The sequence below is a fragment of the Rousettus aegyptiacus genome, unplaced genomic scaffold (assembly GCF_014176215.1).
Source record: "Rousettus aegyptiacus isolate mRouAeg1 unplaced genomic scaffold, mRouAeg1.p scaffold_m13_p_4, whole genome shotgun sequence".
Taxonomy (NCBI): Eukaryota; Metazoa; Chordata; class Mammalia; order Chiroptera; family Pteropodidae; genus Rousettus; species Rousettus aegyptiacus.
This window is the reverse complement of record NW_023416307.1, coordinates 141,208,943-141,225,666: the sequence shown is the minus strand read 5'-3', so window position 1 is coordinate 141,225,666 and position 16,724 is coordinate 141,208,943. Positions and strand designations below refer to the sequence as shown.

General features: G+C 47.1%; 1 protein-coding gene across 3 annotated transcripts; it reads left to right on the top strand.

Annotated features, from left to right (window-relative positions):
• Positions 1–4,446: 4,446 nt before the first annotated feature.
• EOMES (eomesodermin) lies at positions 4,447–11,012 on the top strand. Of its 3 annotated transcripts, none has more exons than XM_016149585.2 (6): positions 4,448–5,702; positions 6,705–6,859; positions 7,502–7,623; positions 8,026–8,184; positions 8,270–8,331; positions 9,153–11,012. In XM_016149585.2, the coding sequence occupies exons 1-6, from the start codon at positions 4,828–4,830 to the stop codon at positions 9,832–9,834; spliced, it is 2,055 nt and encodes a 684-aa protein (XP_016005071.1). In that variant the 5' UTR covers positions 4,448–4,827; the 3' UTR covers positions 9,835–11,012. The 3 variants fall into 3 exon arrangements, with proteins under 3 accessions (XP_016005072.1, XP_016005071.1, XP_016005070.1); XM_016149584.2 differs by having other exon boundaries at positions 4,450–5,702; positions 9,096–11,012; XM_016149586.2 differs by lacking the exon at positions 7,502–7,623 and having other exon boundaries at positions 4,447–5,702; positions 6,705–6,777; positions 9,096–11,012.
• Positions 11,013–16,724: the final 5,712 nt, after the last annotated feature.

Genomic DNA, 16,724 nt, shown 5'->3' with positions numbered 1-16,724 from the left:
GGCAGGCCTTTCAAGGTGAAAAGTAAGCAAGACAGGTGGAGCCTGACATAACTCTTTCACATTGTAATGTAAACAATTAGTCAAACATTCCCATAATTTATTTTTGAGGGTAATTTATTTACTTTGCTTCCTGTGGTTTTTCTCCTTATTTATGTGAATCCATGCACTTTGATAAATATGATGATGATGATGATAAAACTGCAGTTAAATGGAGGAATTCATTCGTAGTTTAAAAACTACTTTCATAAAAAAATTATTGATTCACTTTTTAAGAAAAGATGATTTTTTTAATAAGCAACTTTTGGTATGTTTGTTAACTTTCATTCCAGGATTCCCCCACTTCCTCATAGTTTAACAGTGAATAACAACTGCATGTAGCAATCTAAATATATGAATCAACAGCTAAGATAACAATTTAAATTGGCCATTTTTGTTTGTAAAAAAATACAGTGAGTTTAATATAACCCTTTGCCTAATACATTTGTAGACCTGGTAATTTTTTTTTAAGCAAGTGATCAGTCTATTTTAGTGTCATGGTAAAATATAAATTCTTATAAAAGTGAAACCGTGTTGGTAGGGAGTATCTCGCTGTCATCAGCAGAATCAACACTACTTGTCCTTACCAAAATTCTTTATCTTACAGGACATTTTCTTAAAAAAAAAAAAAAAAAAAAGTGAAACTTGAACAACCTGACGGTGATGAAAGCTCCCTCCCCCTTCAGAAAGCACAGTGGAGGTGGCAGATCTGGCCATCAGAGAACAAAGGGCCAAAGAGCGAACCCGAGATGGTGAAATAAAATGTAACATCAACAAAGAAAAGGCCATAGATAAATAGTAAAAGGACCAACTCACCACAAAAAACCCATTGACGTTTTCCCAGAGTCCAGGCGAAGCGCTGGTGACCGGTTAATGTTGGAATGTTTTCCTAGGGTTAAAAGGAGAACCGGCAGCAAGTCTGCTCAGAATTTACAAAGTGTTTGAATAACACGGACAGTGTTTTGATAACACATTTTTAGTGGGGGTGAAAATAATAGAATTTATTGGGACATTTATATAGGCCCCCTTGGTTGTGTGTGGGAGATGGGGGGAGGTAAACCACATATCACTGCACTCATCTACAACTCACCACTATAATTTATCCATACATGCGTATATGTATTTGATGTGTAATAGTCCTGTAACAGCCAATGCTTCTCAGTTTTGCTCTTAAAAGATGAATGTCCTGAGGGTGGTTATCTTTAAGGGAATGAAAGGGGTAAAGAGGTCATCTGGACGGGATAGCAATCGCCTTGTGTAATCAGGGTGAGACAGTAGCATGAAGTTAGTATTATTGTTGCAACAACATGAGATCCTTAATAAGCTTACACACAGGCTTGGCCTTGGCTTCATTGTAACCTTCAAAGGGTCCTGCTTGCTCTGTTTCAGGCTGAAAGGTGCAAGATTTGAGTTAATCCAGCCGGTATTCGGGTCTGGAGTTCCACAGGGTCTCCATGTTTCCTCCCCAGTGTTGATGTTTTTGTTCAATGTATTCCAATACACTGTCAGTTGAGCCACATAAAACCAGGCACCTTTCAATAAATGTCTCATTTGGATTTCATGAAGCTTGGGGTGTAATTGAAATCAAACAGCAAACAGGCTGGAAGGCTCTGTTTCTTGCCCACCCAATCTAAGGAGGGTGCTGCCTGACAAGTTCACTGAAGTCACAGCCTTAGATTTCTTTTCTGTTCCTATTTTTGGAAAAGAGCACTTGGGTTTTAAAGTGCGGCTGGGAAACGTGAAAATAATGTCCCTATCTCTCTCCCTAGTTTTAAGTAAAATTGAGCCAGCAAAAGGAAAGCCTATTACAAGTAGGAAATTACAGATTTGCTCATCTATAACTCTCCAGGCAGAGACTAGTATGTTCCACACATAATAATAAAAATGTATTTAGTTAATACAGAAGAACCATTAAATGAGATTTATCTATCTCTATGCAGTCAGAAAAAGTCATCTTTAGTTGAAACAGTCCTTTTCATTATGTTAAAAAGGCATTGTAATATATATTTATAAAATGTAATATAAATTATATATATGTTTTTCATGTTCCAAAACTCCTGAGTCCCAGTACAGTTTTGTAGATCCTGAATTGTGATTTTCTTTCTCTTTGCTTCTCCCTCTGTAAAGTAAGTTAAAGTTTGGGTAAAATAACAGATATATTGGAGAGGTGGGGAGATATAAACTACAGTTTCTTGCCCCAAGAATCAACACTAATCCTGATTACACAGACCGTGTACGTATATATTTAATAATTAGGTAGCACTCTGAATGAGTCCACACGCTTTGCTCTGGGACTGGAATAAAATCAACCCTTTATGATGTGGCGCTGGGGACAGCTGGCCCGCGTTATTTGCGCCAGAGTGGGTAGGAACGATGCCTGTTGCCTGCGATGGCACTTTGCCACGCTTAGCGCTTCCCTGGACGCCTCGAAAGCAATTTGAAGGGACACCAAGGCCCGCTTTCTCGCTGTGATAAAGCGTAAAACTGCTATCTAACCCTCGGCCACCCTATCTTTAAATAATGTGAGACTCAATCTCACCCCTACTTTTTCCTCAAACACCCCAAAGTTCAGGTCAAGTGTAATGTGGAAAAGTCAATGAGTCATTATCAGGTTCCCCCAGCCCCGGGCTACATCTCCAAGCTGGCCAATCCTCGTGGCCCCTTCCTTTCCTTGCTCTCGCGTACCCCTCACGGAATCGCCACATTGAAAATCATGAAATCTACGGAATCACAAAGGACTTGCAAAATTTAATTCTTCAAGGCTTCCTTGGGTCAAAATAAAACAAAAGCCAGGGAGGTGCGGGTGGATAATGGGTGCTCAGAGCCAAGAGACACGCCAAACTCAAACTAAACTGGTGGGACGAAATGCAAGGAGCGCAGGGATGAGCGCGCTCTGGGCCATCTTTCCAGGGATCTGTTTTCAGGCTACTCTGCCCATGACCTACGAGGCCCCCGCCCTGGCCCATTCGCTTAACTCGCTCCCTCCCTCTGACTGTGCCTTGACCTTGAAAACCTTCGCGTGCTCTCAGTTTTCACCACCGCGAAAAACTGGTAAATGCCCAGGAGCGTCCAAGTTGCCTCGCTCTCTAACCAAGACGTGCCGATGTTGGTGCTGCTATGGTTGGAACCTAGCTGGAAAAGCTTTGAGCCTTTCTGCACTGGCGTGTGAGCGCTTAACAATCCTGTGGCCGCCTCATCTGTTGTGGGTGAAGAGTTTCCCGTGTGATCGTGTTCGGTTGGCGAAGCAGGGTCCCGACATCTCAGCCGGAAAATGCGCTCCCGCAGCGGTTATGAGCCGCGTCTGTAATTGCTTATTAACAGAGAATATTCAGGCTTCTCCTTATCAGCAACGAAATATGCCCCGTCTCCCGTAATAATAAAACAATAAAATATGCCGGCATCACACTTGACTCTACTGTCTGCGGAAACGCAGGGGAGAAACAGGCAGCTGGGGCAAAAGGGCTTCATTCAATAACAAACTGATTATTTCACCAATTATTCTACCTTCTGTGCTGTGCCGCAGAGGAAGGGCGCGGGGAATCTTAACCGCGAGGCTGCTGGGGAACCTTTGTTTCTCCGTGTCAGGACGAACTGAAGATGAGGTTAGGGAGGATCGGAGATTCAGGGAAACTGAGCGGCTTGGATTTTAAATCGCAGAGAGTATAGTGATTGCCTCCTAAAAGCAGGTGTGTTGACGTGGTCATGAGGGTGTTCCCAGTAGCCTACCCCGCCCGGGCTTTTGATTCTTAAGCTGAGGGCATCGATCCTCAAGGACAGCAGCGTGCTCCCCCCAACTCCAAATCCCAAAAGCCGAGTAGCACGAGGTTCCTCTCCACAAATCCTTTCCACTGAATAAAAGGGTGGGGCCAAACAAAAAGTGATTCTTGTGTGTCGAAGGACAGAGAGTCTTCCCCTATCGAGAGAAAAGTCTGCCTTCAGGTACAGCCCCTGGCGGGTAAAGAGACTTTGCTTGGGCCTCTTTCTAACTCACCCCCAGATCTGGGGCCTCCCTGCAAGCTGACCAGCAGAGCCTTTCTTCCTCGGGGTCTCTAAACCCTGTTCCCGCCTCCGCATTCCCCTCTCAGAGTGTTGAGATGACTTCGGTGCCAAGAGTAGATCCCACTATGGAGTCCCCAAACCCTGTCCCCCTAAACTCCAGTGAAATACAGACACCAGAATTGATTTTCACAGCAGGACAGAGTCTCAAAAAAAAAAAAAAATCAGGAAAAGGAAAAGAAAGTCACAGGCGACTTGATCCAATTAGTATATGCCTAATTGAATTAGTGTCACCTCCAACAGCCAATAAGAGGGTCCTGAGGCTGTGAGGACGCGAAGCCCCTCCTTGGCAGCAAATATATATAAAGCAGCCAATGACAGCCTGCAAGTTTCCAAGTGGTCAACTTGACCGGTAGTTTAGCAGTCAAGAGGGGCAGAAAGGCTAGCCCTGGTGGGTGGACGGGGACACCCAAGTCCTCTCCTTCCTGGGTGTGAGTGTGGGAGGAAGGTAAAGGTCCAGAGAAGCTAGAAGGACGGGGAAGGAAAAGGAGAGTGCTTCTTGATCAATATCCACCTCCTGCCTTTCAAACTCAGTGCATTTTCCTTGCGGAAAGGACGCTGGGTTCAGGGCGCGCGAGTGCGCCTTTGCTGCCCGAGCGTCTCCAGGTGGGTAGCCCGGCACCGGAGGTAGGGGAAATTACCTTCCCCTCGGAAGAGGGCGCTGGCTCCCCCATCCTGCCTTTATAATAAGGCCGCGGGAGGAGAGGAAGCACTGCCGTCTGCGCTTTGCAAAGCATGCAGTTAGGGGAGCAGCTCTTGGTCAGTTCGGTGAACCTGCCCGGCGCGCACTTCTACCCGCTGGAGAGTGCGCGAGGCGGCGGCGGCGGGACCGCTGGACATCTCCCCGGCGCGACACCCTCGCCTCAGAGGCTGGACTTAGACAAAGCGCCCAAGAAGTTCTCGGGCAGCCTCTCGTGCGAGGCAGGGAGCGGGGAACCCGCAGCCGCCAGCGCGGGGACCCCCGCGGTCATGCTCAGTGACGCCGACGCCGGGGACGCCTTTGCCAGCACCGCGTCAGTGTCCAAGCCAGGGCCCCCGGACGGCCGCAAGGGCTCCCCCTGCGGGGAAGAGGAACTGCCCTCAGCCGCGACTAACGCTGCTACTGCTGCGGCCGCCGCCACCGCGCGCTACTCCATGGACAGCCTGAGTTCCGAGCGCTACTACCTCCAGTCCCCCGGGCCTCAGGGCTCCGAGCTGGCCGCGCCCTGCTCGCTCTTTCCGTACCAGGCAGCAGCCGGGGCGCCCCACGGATCTGTGTACCCGGCTCCCAACGGGGCGCGCTACCCCTATGGCTCCATGCTGCCCTCCGGCGGCTTCCCCGCGGCCGTGTGCCCACCCGGGAGGGCGCAGTTCGGCCCGGGAGCCGGCGCTAGCAGTGGCTCGGGCGCAAGCGGCGGCGCGGGAGGCGGCCCGGGAGCCTATCAGTACAGCCAGGGGCCTCCGCTCTATGGGCCGTACCCCGGCGCGGCAGCCGCGGGTTCTTGCGGAGGATGGGGCAGCTTGGAGGTTTCTGGTTCCAGTTTACGTGCCCACGTCTACCTTTGCAACCGGCCTCTGTGGCTCAAATTCCACCGCCACCAAACCGAGATGATCATTACGAAACAGGGCAGGTGAGAGCAGCGCGGAGGGGCCCTGGGGCGCGGGGGGTGGAGAGTGGCTGTGTGGTCCTGGGGAAGGCCGGGTTACATTTTGCTTGCAGAGTTTTTCTGCGCGCAGTTAGTGGAGATGCTGCATCTTCCAATTCTTTGTCCTTCCCGGTCCGCTCACCAGCTGTTTGTGCGGGATGCTAATGTTACGGCTGCTTCCTCCCTCTCGTTACCTTCACCTGGACTGACGAGGAGGTGGTGGAAATGAAAATTGGGGCTTTTCCGCAAAGCTGGATTTACTAGATCCGCCCGCTCGGCGGCACGCTGCTCCGGCCTGCCTACGAGGAACCGCGGATGGGAAGAGGCGCAAGGGTTGGTCCGCTGAGCGCTGCAGATGGGCTCCCGCCGTTTTAGGCGCCAGGGTCTCCATGGGGCGCCACCGGAGGTTGGGAGTAAGGACCAGAGCGCCTGCCAGCATTGGAGGGTTGGTCCCGGTCGCTGGTTAGGCCTTAGAGCCAGACCTGTCTAAGGTTTGGGGATGAGAAAGTTCTGGTAACACGTCCAACTGCTAGCAGTGGTTACTTCTTCGGAAAGTGAGGAGTGGGAGCTGGGAGGGGGGCTCCCAAAGGAGACATTTGGCCTTACGAGTAGAAATGGGGGGAAAAAATTTTTTTTGACAAAACAACTTAAATGTTCTCTGGTACTTGTACGTATAAAAATTAATGATTTTTTAATATTGTGAAAGAAAAATGAGCATCTAAGATGGTCGAGAACTTGAGCGGGGAGGGCGCAGAAGCGCGTGAGTTTGGGCAATGCTGGCTTCGGAAATTATTTCCGAAAAGGGATGTTCAAAGAGTTGCCAACTCAGAAATATTCTACATAGTAAGGACCACGTTGTCTATCGGCAGTATTCTTGTCATTCAGTAGTCTTCTCGGCGTTGTCCTCCGACCCTGCGCGGCCGAGCGCGGGCCTGCTCTCGGGCATCCGGCTTAAATCGCTTCTCCTGGTTCTGTTCCCTTGCACAGACGCATGTTTCCCTTCTTGAGCTTCAACATCAACGGACTCAATCCCGCCGCTCACTACAACGTATTCGTAGAGGTAGTGCTGGCGGACCCGAACCACTGGCGTTTCCAGGGGGGAAAGTGGGTGACCTGCGGCAAAGCCGACAATAACATGCAGGGTGAGGAAAGAGAAGGTCCGGGCTGGGAGGAGAGGTGGGGAAGCCCTGACCGAGACAACTAGCATTTAAACCCAGCATTTCCCTCCGCCCATCTGGCGATGTTAGCATGAGTTTCTTTGTGCTGATTGACCGAAGGAGAGCATTGCTAAGTCAGATTTCTTGCCTACCAATATATAAAAGTTTAACTCTGATCCACCCCATCCCAGTTCCTACATTTGAGAACCGAATTATCATAAACTCTCCCGGCGTCAAGGGCTACTGGCAATCTAGTCTTTACTTGAGAAAGCCCTTTCCAAGGTTGAGTCCCACCCATTAAAATCCAACCATTGCCATCAGATGTTGCCCTTCAGGCTTTATTTGAACTTCATGAGGCATCTCACGTTGGCTCTTTTTTATTTGAGGTAGTGTTAAGATGAGTGCCTTGAGAGGAAGGCTGGAAGCCAGGGGTCTGGGGCCTGGGGTTATCAGTGGAATCTAGTTGGTGTCCATTGGCCTTCTTAAGCAGCTGGAGCTGGGGAGGTTCGTGCTCTAAGTCCTGCTCTTAAACCTTGCCAGTAAGTAACAGGCATCCCTACACCCTACCCTCCATTTGTAAACAGCCCTATATGCTTGGGTTCTGTGTTTTGTTTCATTTTCTCTTAGGCAACAAAATGTATGTCCACCCAGAGTCTCCTAATACTGGTTCCCACTGGATGAGACAGGAGATTTCCTTTGGGAAATTAAAACTCACCAATAACAAAGGCGCAAATAACAACAACACTCAGGTAGAGTGACAGGAGGGGGTGTCTTCTGGCTATTATCTCTTTTCTAAGGAGTTTCCATACTCCTCGCTGTATTGATATTTACAGTGTTACATGTTTGCATGCCTGTTTCTTTTGACCTTTCTCATTTTCATCTTCTTACCTCATTTCAATAACAGTGAGCTGACTATTAGGAACAGACATACTGAAATCTTCTGGAGACTTAGGAAACCAAGAGGAGAGAGTATTTCTCAAACACATACCCAGCTATGTTTTAAGTTTTAAAAATGGCAATAGAAAAAGAGAGTTGTTGGTGGGGAGCAAACAGGAACCCCATTCAAAAATACATCATTTATCAAATCTACTTTCGTTGAGCTTCTAAGAGACTTTTTTGATTTAGCCGCTCTTTTCCTATACCATTTCCAGATGATAGTCCTACAGTCTTTACACAAGTACCAACCACGATTGCACATTGTTGAAGTTACGGAGGATGGTGTGGAGGACTTGAATGAGCCCTCGAAGACTCAGACCTTTACCTTCTCAGAAACGCAGTTCATTGCCGTGACTGCCTACCAAAACACTGATGTGAGTGTCCCAAATGTCCCTAGACTCTCTGAAGCAAGCTTCAGTATGATAAAGCACTCAGCAACGATTTTTCTCTTCTATCTAGATAACTCAGCTAAAGATTGACCATAACCCTTTTGCAAAAGGCTTCAGGGACAACTACGATTCGTAAGTACAGCTTTTATTCATACTTGCATGTCATCTTTTAACAGGACAAACACAAGCAAACACTTTCCTGAGAACACATACTAGGAAGAGGTTTCATGTTTCAGATTTTTACCTATGTATATTGCTTTTTTTTTTTTTTGCTTTAACTAATCTTGCTTTAGAATTTTCACAAGGGTTTCTTTAATTTCTAAAGAAATGTTAAGAGCTTTAAAGTGAGGTTTTATTTTTTAACATTTAGGTGGAGATTTGAAATTTTCATAATCTGTATTTACATACCTTCCTTTCCATTTAAACCAACTTTTTATCCTCTCAGGAGCAGGTATTATTACTCCCCCTCTTTTTTTTCTTTTTTAACATAAGAAAAAACTGAAACTAAGGGGATGTAATTTTCACAGCATTAACAACAGCAAAGCCCTGCAAATGCATTTTGAATTTGAGATTCCTCACACCACAGCCAGCATTTCTCCCATCACACTGACAAGGGAGAGTTGCTCTGAGTTCCTCAAATCTTAGGACTTGCAAAGGTGGATTTTCTATCATTTAAATGCCTAATGCCTGAGAGGAAACTTCTTATGTTCCCCAATGAGCCAACTATCCAGCTCAACTAGCCCAGTGCCAACTCTTACCTTCATCCGTCCACTCCAACAGACCAGCACTCCCAGTACAGAGCCCAGTATGCCAACCTTTTTCATTTCTGGGAATTTGGTTTGTTTGGGGACAACATGAGGGTTTTTTTTTTTTAAGTGTTTCTCTTTATATTGTAGCATGTACACCGCTTCAGAAAATGACAGGTTAACTCCATCTCCCACGGATTCTCCTAGATCCCATCAGATTGTCCCTGGAGGTCGGTACGGCGTTCAGTCCTTCTTCCCGGAGCCCTTTGTCAACACTTTACCTCAAGCCCGATATTATAATGGCGAGAGAACCGTGCCACAGACCAACGGCCTCCTTTCACCCCAACAGAACGAAGAGGTGGCCAACCCTCCCCAGCGGTGGCTTGTCACGCCTGTCCAGCAACCTGGGACCAACAAACTAGACATCGGTTCCTATGAGTCTGAATATACTTCGAGCACCTTGCTCCCATATGGTATTAAATCCTTACCCCTCCAGACATCCCATGCCCTGGGGTATTACCCTGACCCAGCCTTCTCTACAATGGCAGGGTGGGGAGGTCGAGGTTCTTATCAGAGGAAGATGGCAGCTGGACTCCCATGGACCTCCAGAACAAGCCCCCCTGTGTTCTCTGATGATCAACTCTCTAAGGAGAAAGTCAAAGAAGAAATCAGCTCTTCTTGGATAGAGACCCCTCCTTCCATCAAGTCTCTTGATTCCAATGATTCGGGGGTATATACCAGTGCTTGTAAGCGAAGGCGGCTGTCTCCCAGCACCTCTAGTAATGAAAATTCTCCCTCCATAAAGTGTGAGGACATTAACACTGAAGAGTACAGTAAAGACACCTCAAAAGGCATGGGAGGGTATTATGCTTTTTACACAACTCCCTAAAGAGTTATTTTAACCTCATAAAAATGAGCTAACTTTTTGCAGATGGACTTGGTGGTGTTTTTTGTTGTCTTCTCTGCCTAGGTTGCCAAAAAGATGTTTGCCTTCCACCTTGATGCATCCTGTTTTGTGCAATTCTCTAAAAGAAGGTGCCAAAGCTTTTTGATTGCTGCAGGTAACTGAAACAAGCCTAGTGTTTTATTTTTCTTTTAAAAATAAAGTTAATGGAGGACTTTAAAGTGTTTTAAAATTCGAAGATTATTCAATGTTCTGGATTTATTTATTGGAGACACTAAACATTCAGAGAAACGAGCTGTGAAGATTGAGTGCCGAGCGCTATCAAATTGAGTTGAAAGCTTTGGTTCTTATTTCTATTTTTAAATCTGTAAGCAAATAGAAGCCCAGCATGGTAAAGTATTTTGTTTCTGGAAGAGAAGGGCCAGGCCTTAAGCTTCAACAGGGGACTTTTTGCTGGTACCTATCTGCTAGGGATAAAAGATGTTAGGCCTGGGAGAAAAAAAAAAAAAACTTTTGTGAAGGTGCTGGTTTAACCTAGCTTTGAGTCCCCACAAGCTTTCAAAACAAGCCATGTTTGCCCTAGTTCAGGATTGCTCACTTGCTAGGCCTCTGCTTTCTGCTGAGGTGGCTTACAGGACTCAGTAGAGGAGGGTAAGGGAGGGAGTCGATAAGAAAAGAAGAAAGAAAAGAAAAGGAAAAAAAAAGGAAAGAAGGAAGAGAGATAGAAAGGAGTAAAGAAAAAATGTTAAGTGTACATTTGTGTGTGCTTAGCTACACTGTAATGTGGAATATATTGTACAAATAGTCTACATAGGTGTCTGAGATTATGTAAAATTGGTGCTTTGGCTTTGTAAAGAATTTGCAAATCACCTGACAACAGCTGCAGGGCAGGGGAATAGTTTCTCTCCTCCTCCCCACCCGTATTTTGGAATATTCTGTTTACTTCTTAGATAGTTAAGAATGTATTCAGCTACTCTGTACTAACTTGAACCGTGTCTAAGGAAAACTCCTCTTTCATCCTCTTCCTTCGCCACCCCCAGTACCCAACTTGGTAATGTGAAGAAACTAAAACCTGATGCCACAGCTCCTATATGCTTTTTAGAGATCTTGGATTTTTATGTACAGTCTTAGTCATTTTTAATAAATGTGGTTCATTAAGGGAACAGGCATAGCTTTGTCTTCTGTATTGTGGGGTTTAATCTTTGTTTTAAACATCTTATTTTGCTTCCTCCTGTACCATTCTCCAGCATGAAGTGTCCCACTAACCCCTTCCCCCCATGGAAGGCTCTAGATTCTAAGTGGACTTGGTAGTCATGAGGGGGGTGGGGATGCTTTTGTTTATCTTCTTTTTTCCTTGCAGATGAATGGGGTTATTTTCTCACCCCATTGGGAAGTCTGGACAATGGGTATTGGTGCTGGGGGGTAGGGCTTGCCCAGATTCAAGACTGCCCATCAGGCTAATCCAAGCCTGGAAAACGTCTGTCCCCAGCCCTTGGAGTCCGGGGCGCAGGGCCCGCACCTCTTAGTTCTTGGGGCTTTTCCCTAGGCTTATTTGGGGCCGACCATCCGTGGACCCATGTGGGCTCCTTGGGAACCCCCGCGGCCCTTTGAGCGCCCACGCGTTCCGGGTACGCGGAGCCGCGGGGAGCTGGCGGTCCGCAGCAGCTCGGCTTCTGCCCCTACTTGTGGCTTTCTGATACGTAGAGCCTCTCGCGCACCCGCCCGCGGCGCGCAGCGCGCTCGGTAGCTGCTGGCCGGGGCGCTTTGCCCGCAACCAAACTCGAAAACACTGCGGCTCTCGAGCCGGCGCGGCATCTACGAAAGAGGATTCCAGTAGTCCTGCGCACCTCCCCTCTGCAAACCGCGGCGCGAGAGCGGTTCGCTTTGCTTTTAGCTCCGTTTATTTGGCTCTCATTCCCCAGGAGGGCGAAGGACACGCTAGCCCCTGGCGGCGTCCTGAGCTCATCGAAGAGTTAAACCAAGGAGTGGGGTGGAGGACCCTTTGTCCCACAGCCAGACGTCCCGCCAGGCTTATCTGCAGACGGCTTCTGGCCCAGCTTGCAAACCTTTCCAGCCCCCTCCTGACCCTCCCGGGGTAAAGGTCTGGCCGGGAGGATCTTTCGGCTAACAGTGTGGCGCGGAAATGCAGCTGCTAAGAGGATTATCTGCTGGGAGGCGAGCAATCAGCTGGGACCACCTCCTCTTCCGCGCCCAATTAAGGCCTCTCCGAGCTTGTACCTCGCCTCTCCCCAGTTTCCCATTCCCGCCACCCTCCCGGGTCTGAGTTCTCGCGTCGCCGTGACCTTAGGGGCTCGAACTCTAGCTCCGCGTCTCCAACCCAGCAGATTCGAAACGCTTTGCCAAAGCCTCCCTGAATTTTACCGCAGCTGGAAGTGAAAGCCTTGAAGTGCGGTTAATGTACACACATTCTAGATGACAGATTCAGATTCGAGGAAGAGGATTCCTAACCTCCCTAACCTGGTCAGCGCGTCCTCTCTTCCCTTCCCCGGGGAACTATGGCATATTGGGAGATGCGATGGAATTTCGAAACGGCGTTCTCTCCTGTTCTGCCCTCTAGAAAGCCCGAAACTGCTAATCACCGCCGGGATAAAGCCGACTCTGGCCCCAGTCTATTTCGAGTCCTGTATATTTTTGCACCGTACAGTAAAAAGAACCTGGTACTTGTGAAAAGTCCCTCACAGTGTTTAATAGAAACGTTAGTAGCTGAGTGGCCCCAATTAACACCTTGTGATAAGGCATTCCTAAGATGGAGTGTCAGACACCAAATTGTGAAGAGATGTATCTAATTAATCCTCCTAGGATGACACCGATAAATAAGCCTCTATTTAAATAAAGATCAAGGGCTCGGCGCCCTGTTTGTTTGCGTTCTCCGCCTGGGTCGCCGCGTTCGCGCCGGCGCGGGCGGTGTTCCTTGCGTAGCTTGGAGACACGGACTTGGGGGTCTGCTGGCTCGCCAGAGTTCGCTCCACCTCCGTTCCTGCCCCAAAGATACACAATAAAACAAGTAAATAAACTGCAACGAAAGAGGAAAAAGAAGTTCAAAAAAGGACCCGACTCTTGAACTGGAAGTACTGTTTGCCGTTTTCCACACGTGTCCTTAACATCGCCACTTTTTGGTTGTTAGAGTTATAAAAAAAAGGGGGGGGAGGGCAAACGAAAAATAGCAGCCCACTCGTAACCTCTGGAAGTCTGTTCTGCTTTGGGGAGAACTCCAAGCAGGACCTTTCTCCACCCCTTACCCCACCCCGGCACGTGTTCACCCCCACAGCCCCAGGATTCTCCCCCCCTTCCCCCGTCGGTGCTGAAGGTGAGAATTGCTGGGACGTTGGGCAGCCATCCTGGGGGTGGTGGGATGGAGAGCCGCCCGCTGGGAAAGGCAGGATGAGTCAGAAAAGAAATGGGGAGGAGGGAGCAGCTGCAGACTAGCGCGCCCAGCTCTCTGTGGGTGAACCAGGGCGGGGGTTGGGAGCCCGCCCAGAGTCCGCAGCCACACGTCACCCAACCCGCGGTGGAGAGTGTGGAGGCTCCAGACCGGCTTCCTTTCCAGCCGCCGTTGGTTAGCTTTAAACTCACGGTCTTCCCTTCACTTTGCAGTCTCTCACTTCTCTCTGAACCAAACAAGGGAGGCGGGGAAGCGGGATGGTGTGTGTGCTCAACTTATTTAAAAATTCTGCAGGTGTCATTGAAAAGCTCGGAATAAAAACATTCCTGCATGCTTCTTGATTTTACCGATACGGAGCCTCCCGTTGGGACAAAAATTAAAATCACTCATTTTCCACTCTCCTGGACATTGCGTCCTTCCCCTTTCCCGCCATCGCACGCCTACTTCAAAAGTTTAGATTTACCTCGAGGAGATTTGGGCATCATCGGGTGGCTCTTCTAAAAGGCAGTTTGCAAAACTCTGTTGGTGAGCCCCACTGAGTCCCCTTCTACTAAATCCCCATATCTACATCCCCCATCCCACGAGCTTAAGCTTTCGAGCACATGTGCTCCGCAGGTCCAGCCTGGGTGGACTCGCACCCGCCGGATCCGTCCTCCTGCGTATGTCCCCGCTGGGGACCGGATTCCCTACTGCGACCCAGGCCCAGCTCTGACACTTGGGTTTCCCGCCCGCGCGAACCGGGAATGGGCTGGAGTTCCTCGCCAGCTCATGAGCTGAGCGGTTCGTGGGCAGCCTGAAGTTGCTTTTATTTGTTAATATCATGAGGACTCCGACCTTGGTGATCATCGAATTTCTCTCCTTATGATGGCGTGAAAGAAAACTCCTGGCGATCCATTCGCCCCCTCCCGCTTTTACCCTGGGCTCTAGGAATCTTCTGCGTGTCCCCGAGGACGCGCACAGAGTTCTCCAGGGCAAGCTGCGCCAGATAGGAAGCAGGCCCTCAGCCATGGTCCCGGAAGAGCCCCGGCTTCCATTGCGTCCCAGATTGCCCCTTGAAGGTCACTGCTTATTTTAGGCAGCAGGGCGTGAACCCCTAACTTTAACTACCACCGCCTACCACCAACAATCCTCTTGCCTGCTTAAAAAGCTCCGAACTTCCTTCTGCAAGCTCTTATGGAGGCAGCAAGGCTCAAACAGTAACTTTGGTCACTTTAGGCTCGACTCAGCTTTCCCTACACTGTTGGCGGGAAATAGGACTCGGCGCCCTGACCTTGGTCTTCATGTCTCGCTGCAGTCTCCGCTCAGGGCTTCGGCCCAGGTTCTGCTCTGGGCTGCCAGCAGCCTTCGCCATCTGCTGGCCACATCGGGTAATCTCCCAGCCAAATAGGGCTGCGTTCCACTCTCGACAGAAGTCGCGGATTTATCAGGTCCTGAAGCGTTCTGTAAAAATGTCTTTTCTCCATCCCACTCCCACACTTCCTTTTTAAAGCTTCTTGGTGTGCGAGGAGGAGCCCGGAATTTGGAATTCTAAGACTCAAAGTTCTAGTCCTGGGCCGCCACTTATTAGCTGCAATTCAACGTGGCTTCTTTGAGCTTCATTTCCTCATCTGTAAAGTGATAATTCCAACACCTGTCTTGCCAAGTAGTACCCAGGAGGAAGAAATGGGATTATAAACTTAACTGCTTTGTAAACTGTCGAGTAGCTCCAAGTATTAATAGGCATTATAGATTACTAATTTTATAACATATGTGATGGTAAACTCAGATGCACTGGCAAATGATTTTTTATTAATTCAAAAATAATGACAGAAAGTTTCATACATGTAGCTACAGCAACCATCAACTTATGGAAGCTCTCGTTTCATCCTATAATCTCATCCAATTCTTTCCACCACAAATCACATAAGTCCTTCTTATCTAACCCAAAGTTATTTTCATATACAGCCCTAAAAGATATGATTCTTTAAAAATATATATAGTGTTTATATTTAATATATATGTCATAAATATATATGAAGTTTTTGTTGTTTCTCTTGTTTGTTTGCTTTACAGTTTTTTTTTTTTGAATCAGGATCCAAGCAAGTCCCACACATCTAGTTGTGTCATTTAATTCTCTGAATCTACACTTCTTCCCCTTGCTCCTCTCTTTTATTTTTCATTGCAATGTATTGAAGAAATCTGAACACTTATTCCATCTAGTTTTCCAAGTCCTGGATTTTTCTGATTGCATTCCCGTGGTGATAACATGATTCTCTGACTCCTGAATTTCCAATGAAGTGGTAATTAGATATGAAGACTTGATCTGATTCACATCCTGTTTTTTGCCAACACTGTTTATACATAGGTAGTACCATTCCATCAGGTGATTCATGATGTCTCAAATGTCTCTCCTTGGGACATGCCATTGTCCATCGATGATTATCAGCTAGATCCATTATTCCACTAAGCGTTCGACAAAGAAGGTAAATTGCAATACAGTTATTATTATCAATTACATATACATGAGAAAGTTTTACTCAATGACACTATTTTTTAACACGTGACTTTCTTTTCCGGCTTTATTGAGATATAATTGACATATAACACTGTGTAAGATATAGATAGATAGATAGATAGATATAGAGATATACATATAGATATATATGTGCCAATTTTCATTTATTCATTCGTTGATGTACACACAGTTAGGTTGTTAGGTGCAGAATCTCTTTGAGATAGTGAGTCTCAATGACACTTGAATGTGACATTAAATCTAGTGAACCAAAAAGCTAAGGCCTCTGCTCTTTACATATCATCCCAGGAAAACAGCTGTGGCTTGCTGAGGAACATGGGCCATAGAAAACCATGTGAGAAAATGCACAAAGTACATACATTTGTAAGATTTATCAGATGATAGACCATTTATTGAAATGGTTTGCTATACACGAATTGTTTAAAAAAATCATATTAAACTAGTGCATAACAAAGTGATAAAGCATATTTCTATTTTCTTTTCTACTCCTGTAGCAAATTATCAATCTCTTAATCCTCTTAAAATACATATTTTCAGAATTGATAACGAGGAGCATCATATGAAAATCATAAGTGATAAAAATAACTATCAAATAATTTGATGGTTGTTATCAGGAGGTGGAGATTTCATCCGTGACAAGTAAAGAAAGTTTGGAGGTTTGAAGAGGGAATGTGAGGAAGGGAAGAGGTGAGGTCCATGGAACCACCAATTATCCACAAGTCACAGCCCTAAACTTCTGAAACTGGAATGGAATCGGCGATAGAATATCATAATAATTCTAAGAATGACAAGGGTAGATTTTAACACGTAGAAGCCATTGCTATGATTCTGTCCTCTTCCCCTTTCTAGACACTAAATTTTAATCTATTCCACAGGCCACCAGGCAGTTAGAATGTTTGCTACAGTAGTTTGTCTTTGACTGTTACCGTTTCTTCTTGTAATATCCCAAGTTTAATGCCC

Bases quoted from the DNA above. Each gene is read 5' to 3' on its own strand.
- EOMES (XM_016149584.2), top strand. From the start codon at position 4,828: ATGCAGTTAGGGGAGCAGCTCTTGGTCAGTTCGGTGAACCTGCCCGGC. The intron at 6,860-7,501 runs GTGAGGAAAGAG...ATTTTCTCTTAG, and splicing joins AGCCGACAATAACATGCAGG to GCAACAAAATGTATGTCCAC. The intron at 8,185-8,269 runs GTGAGTGTCCCA...TCTTCTATCTAG, and splicing joins CTGCCTACCAAAACACTGAT to ATAACTCAGCTAAAGATTGA.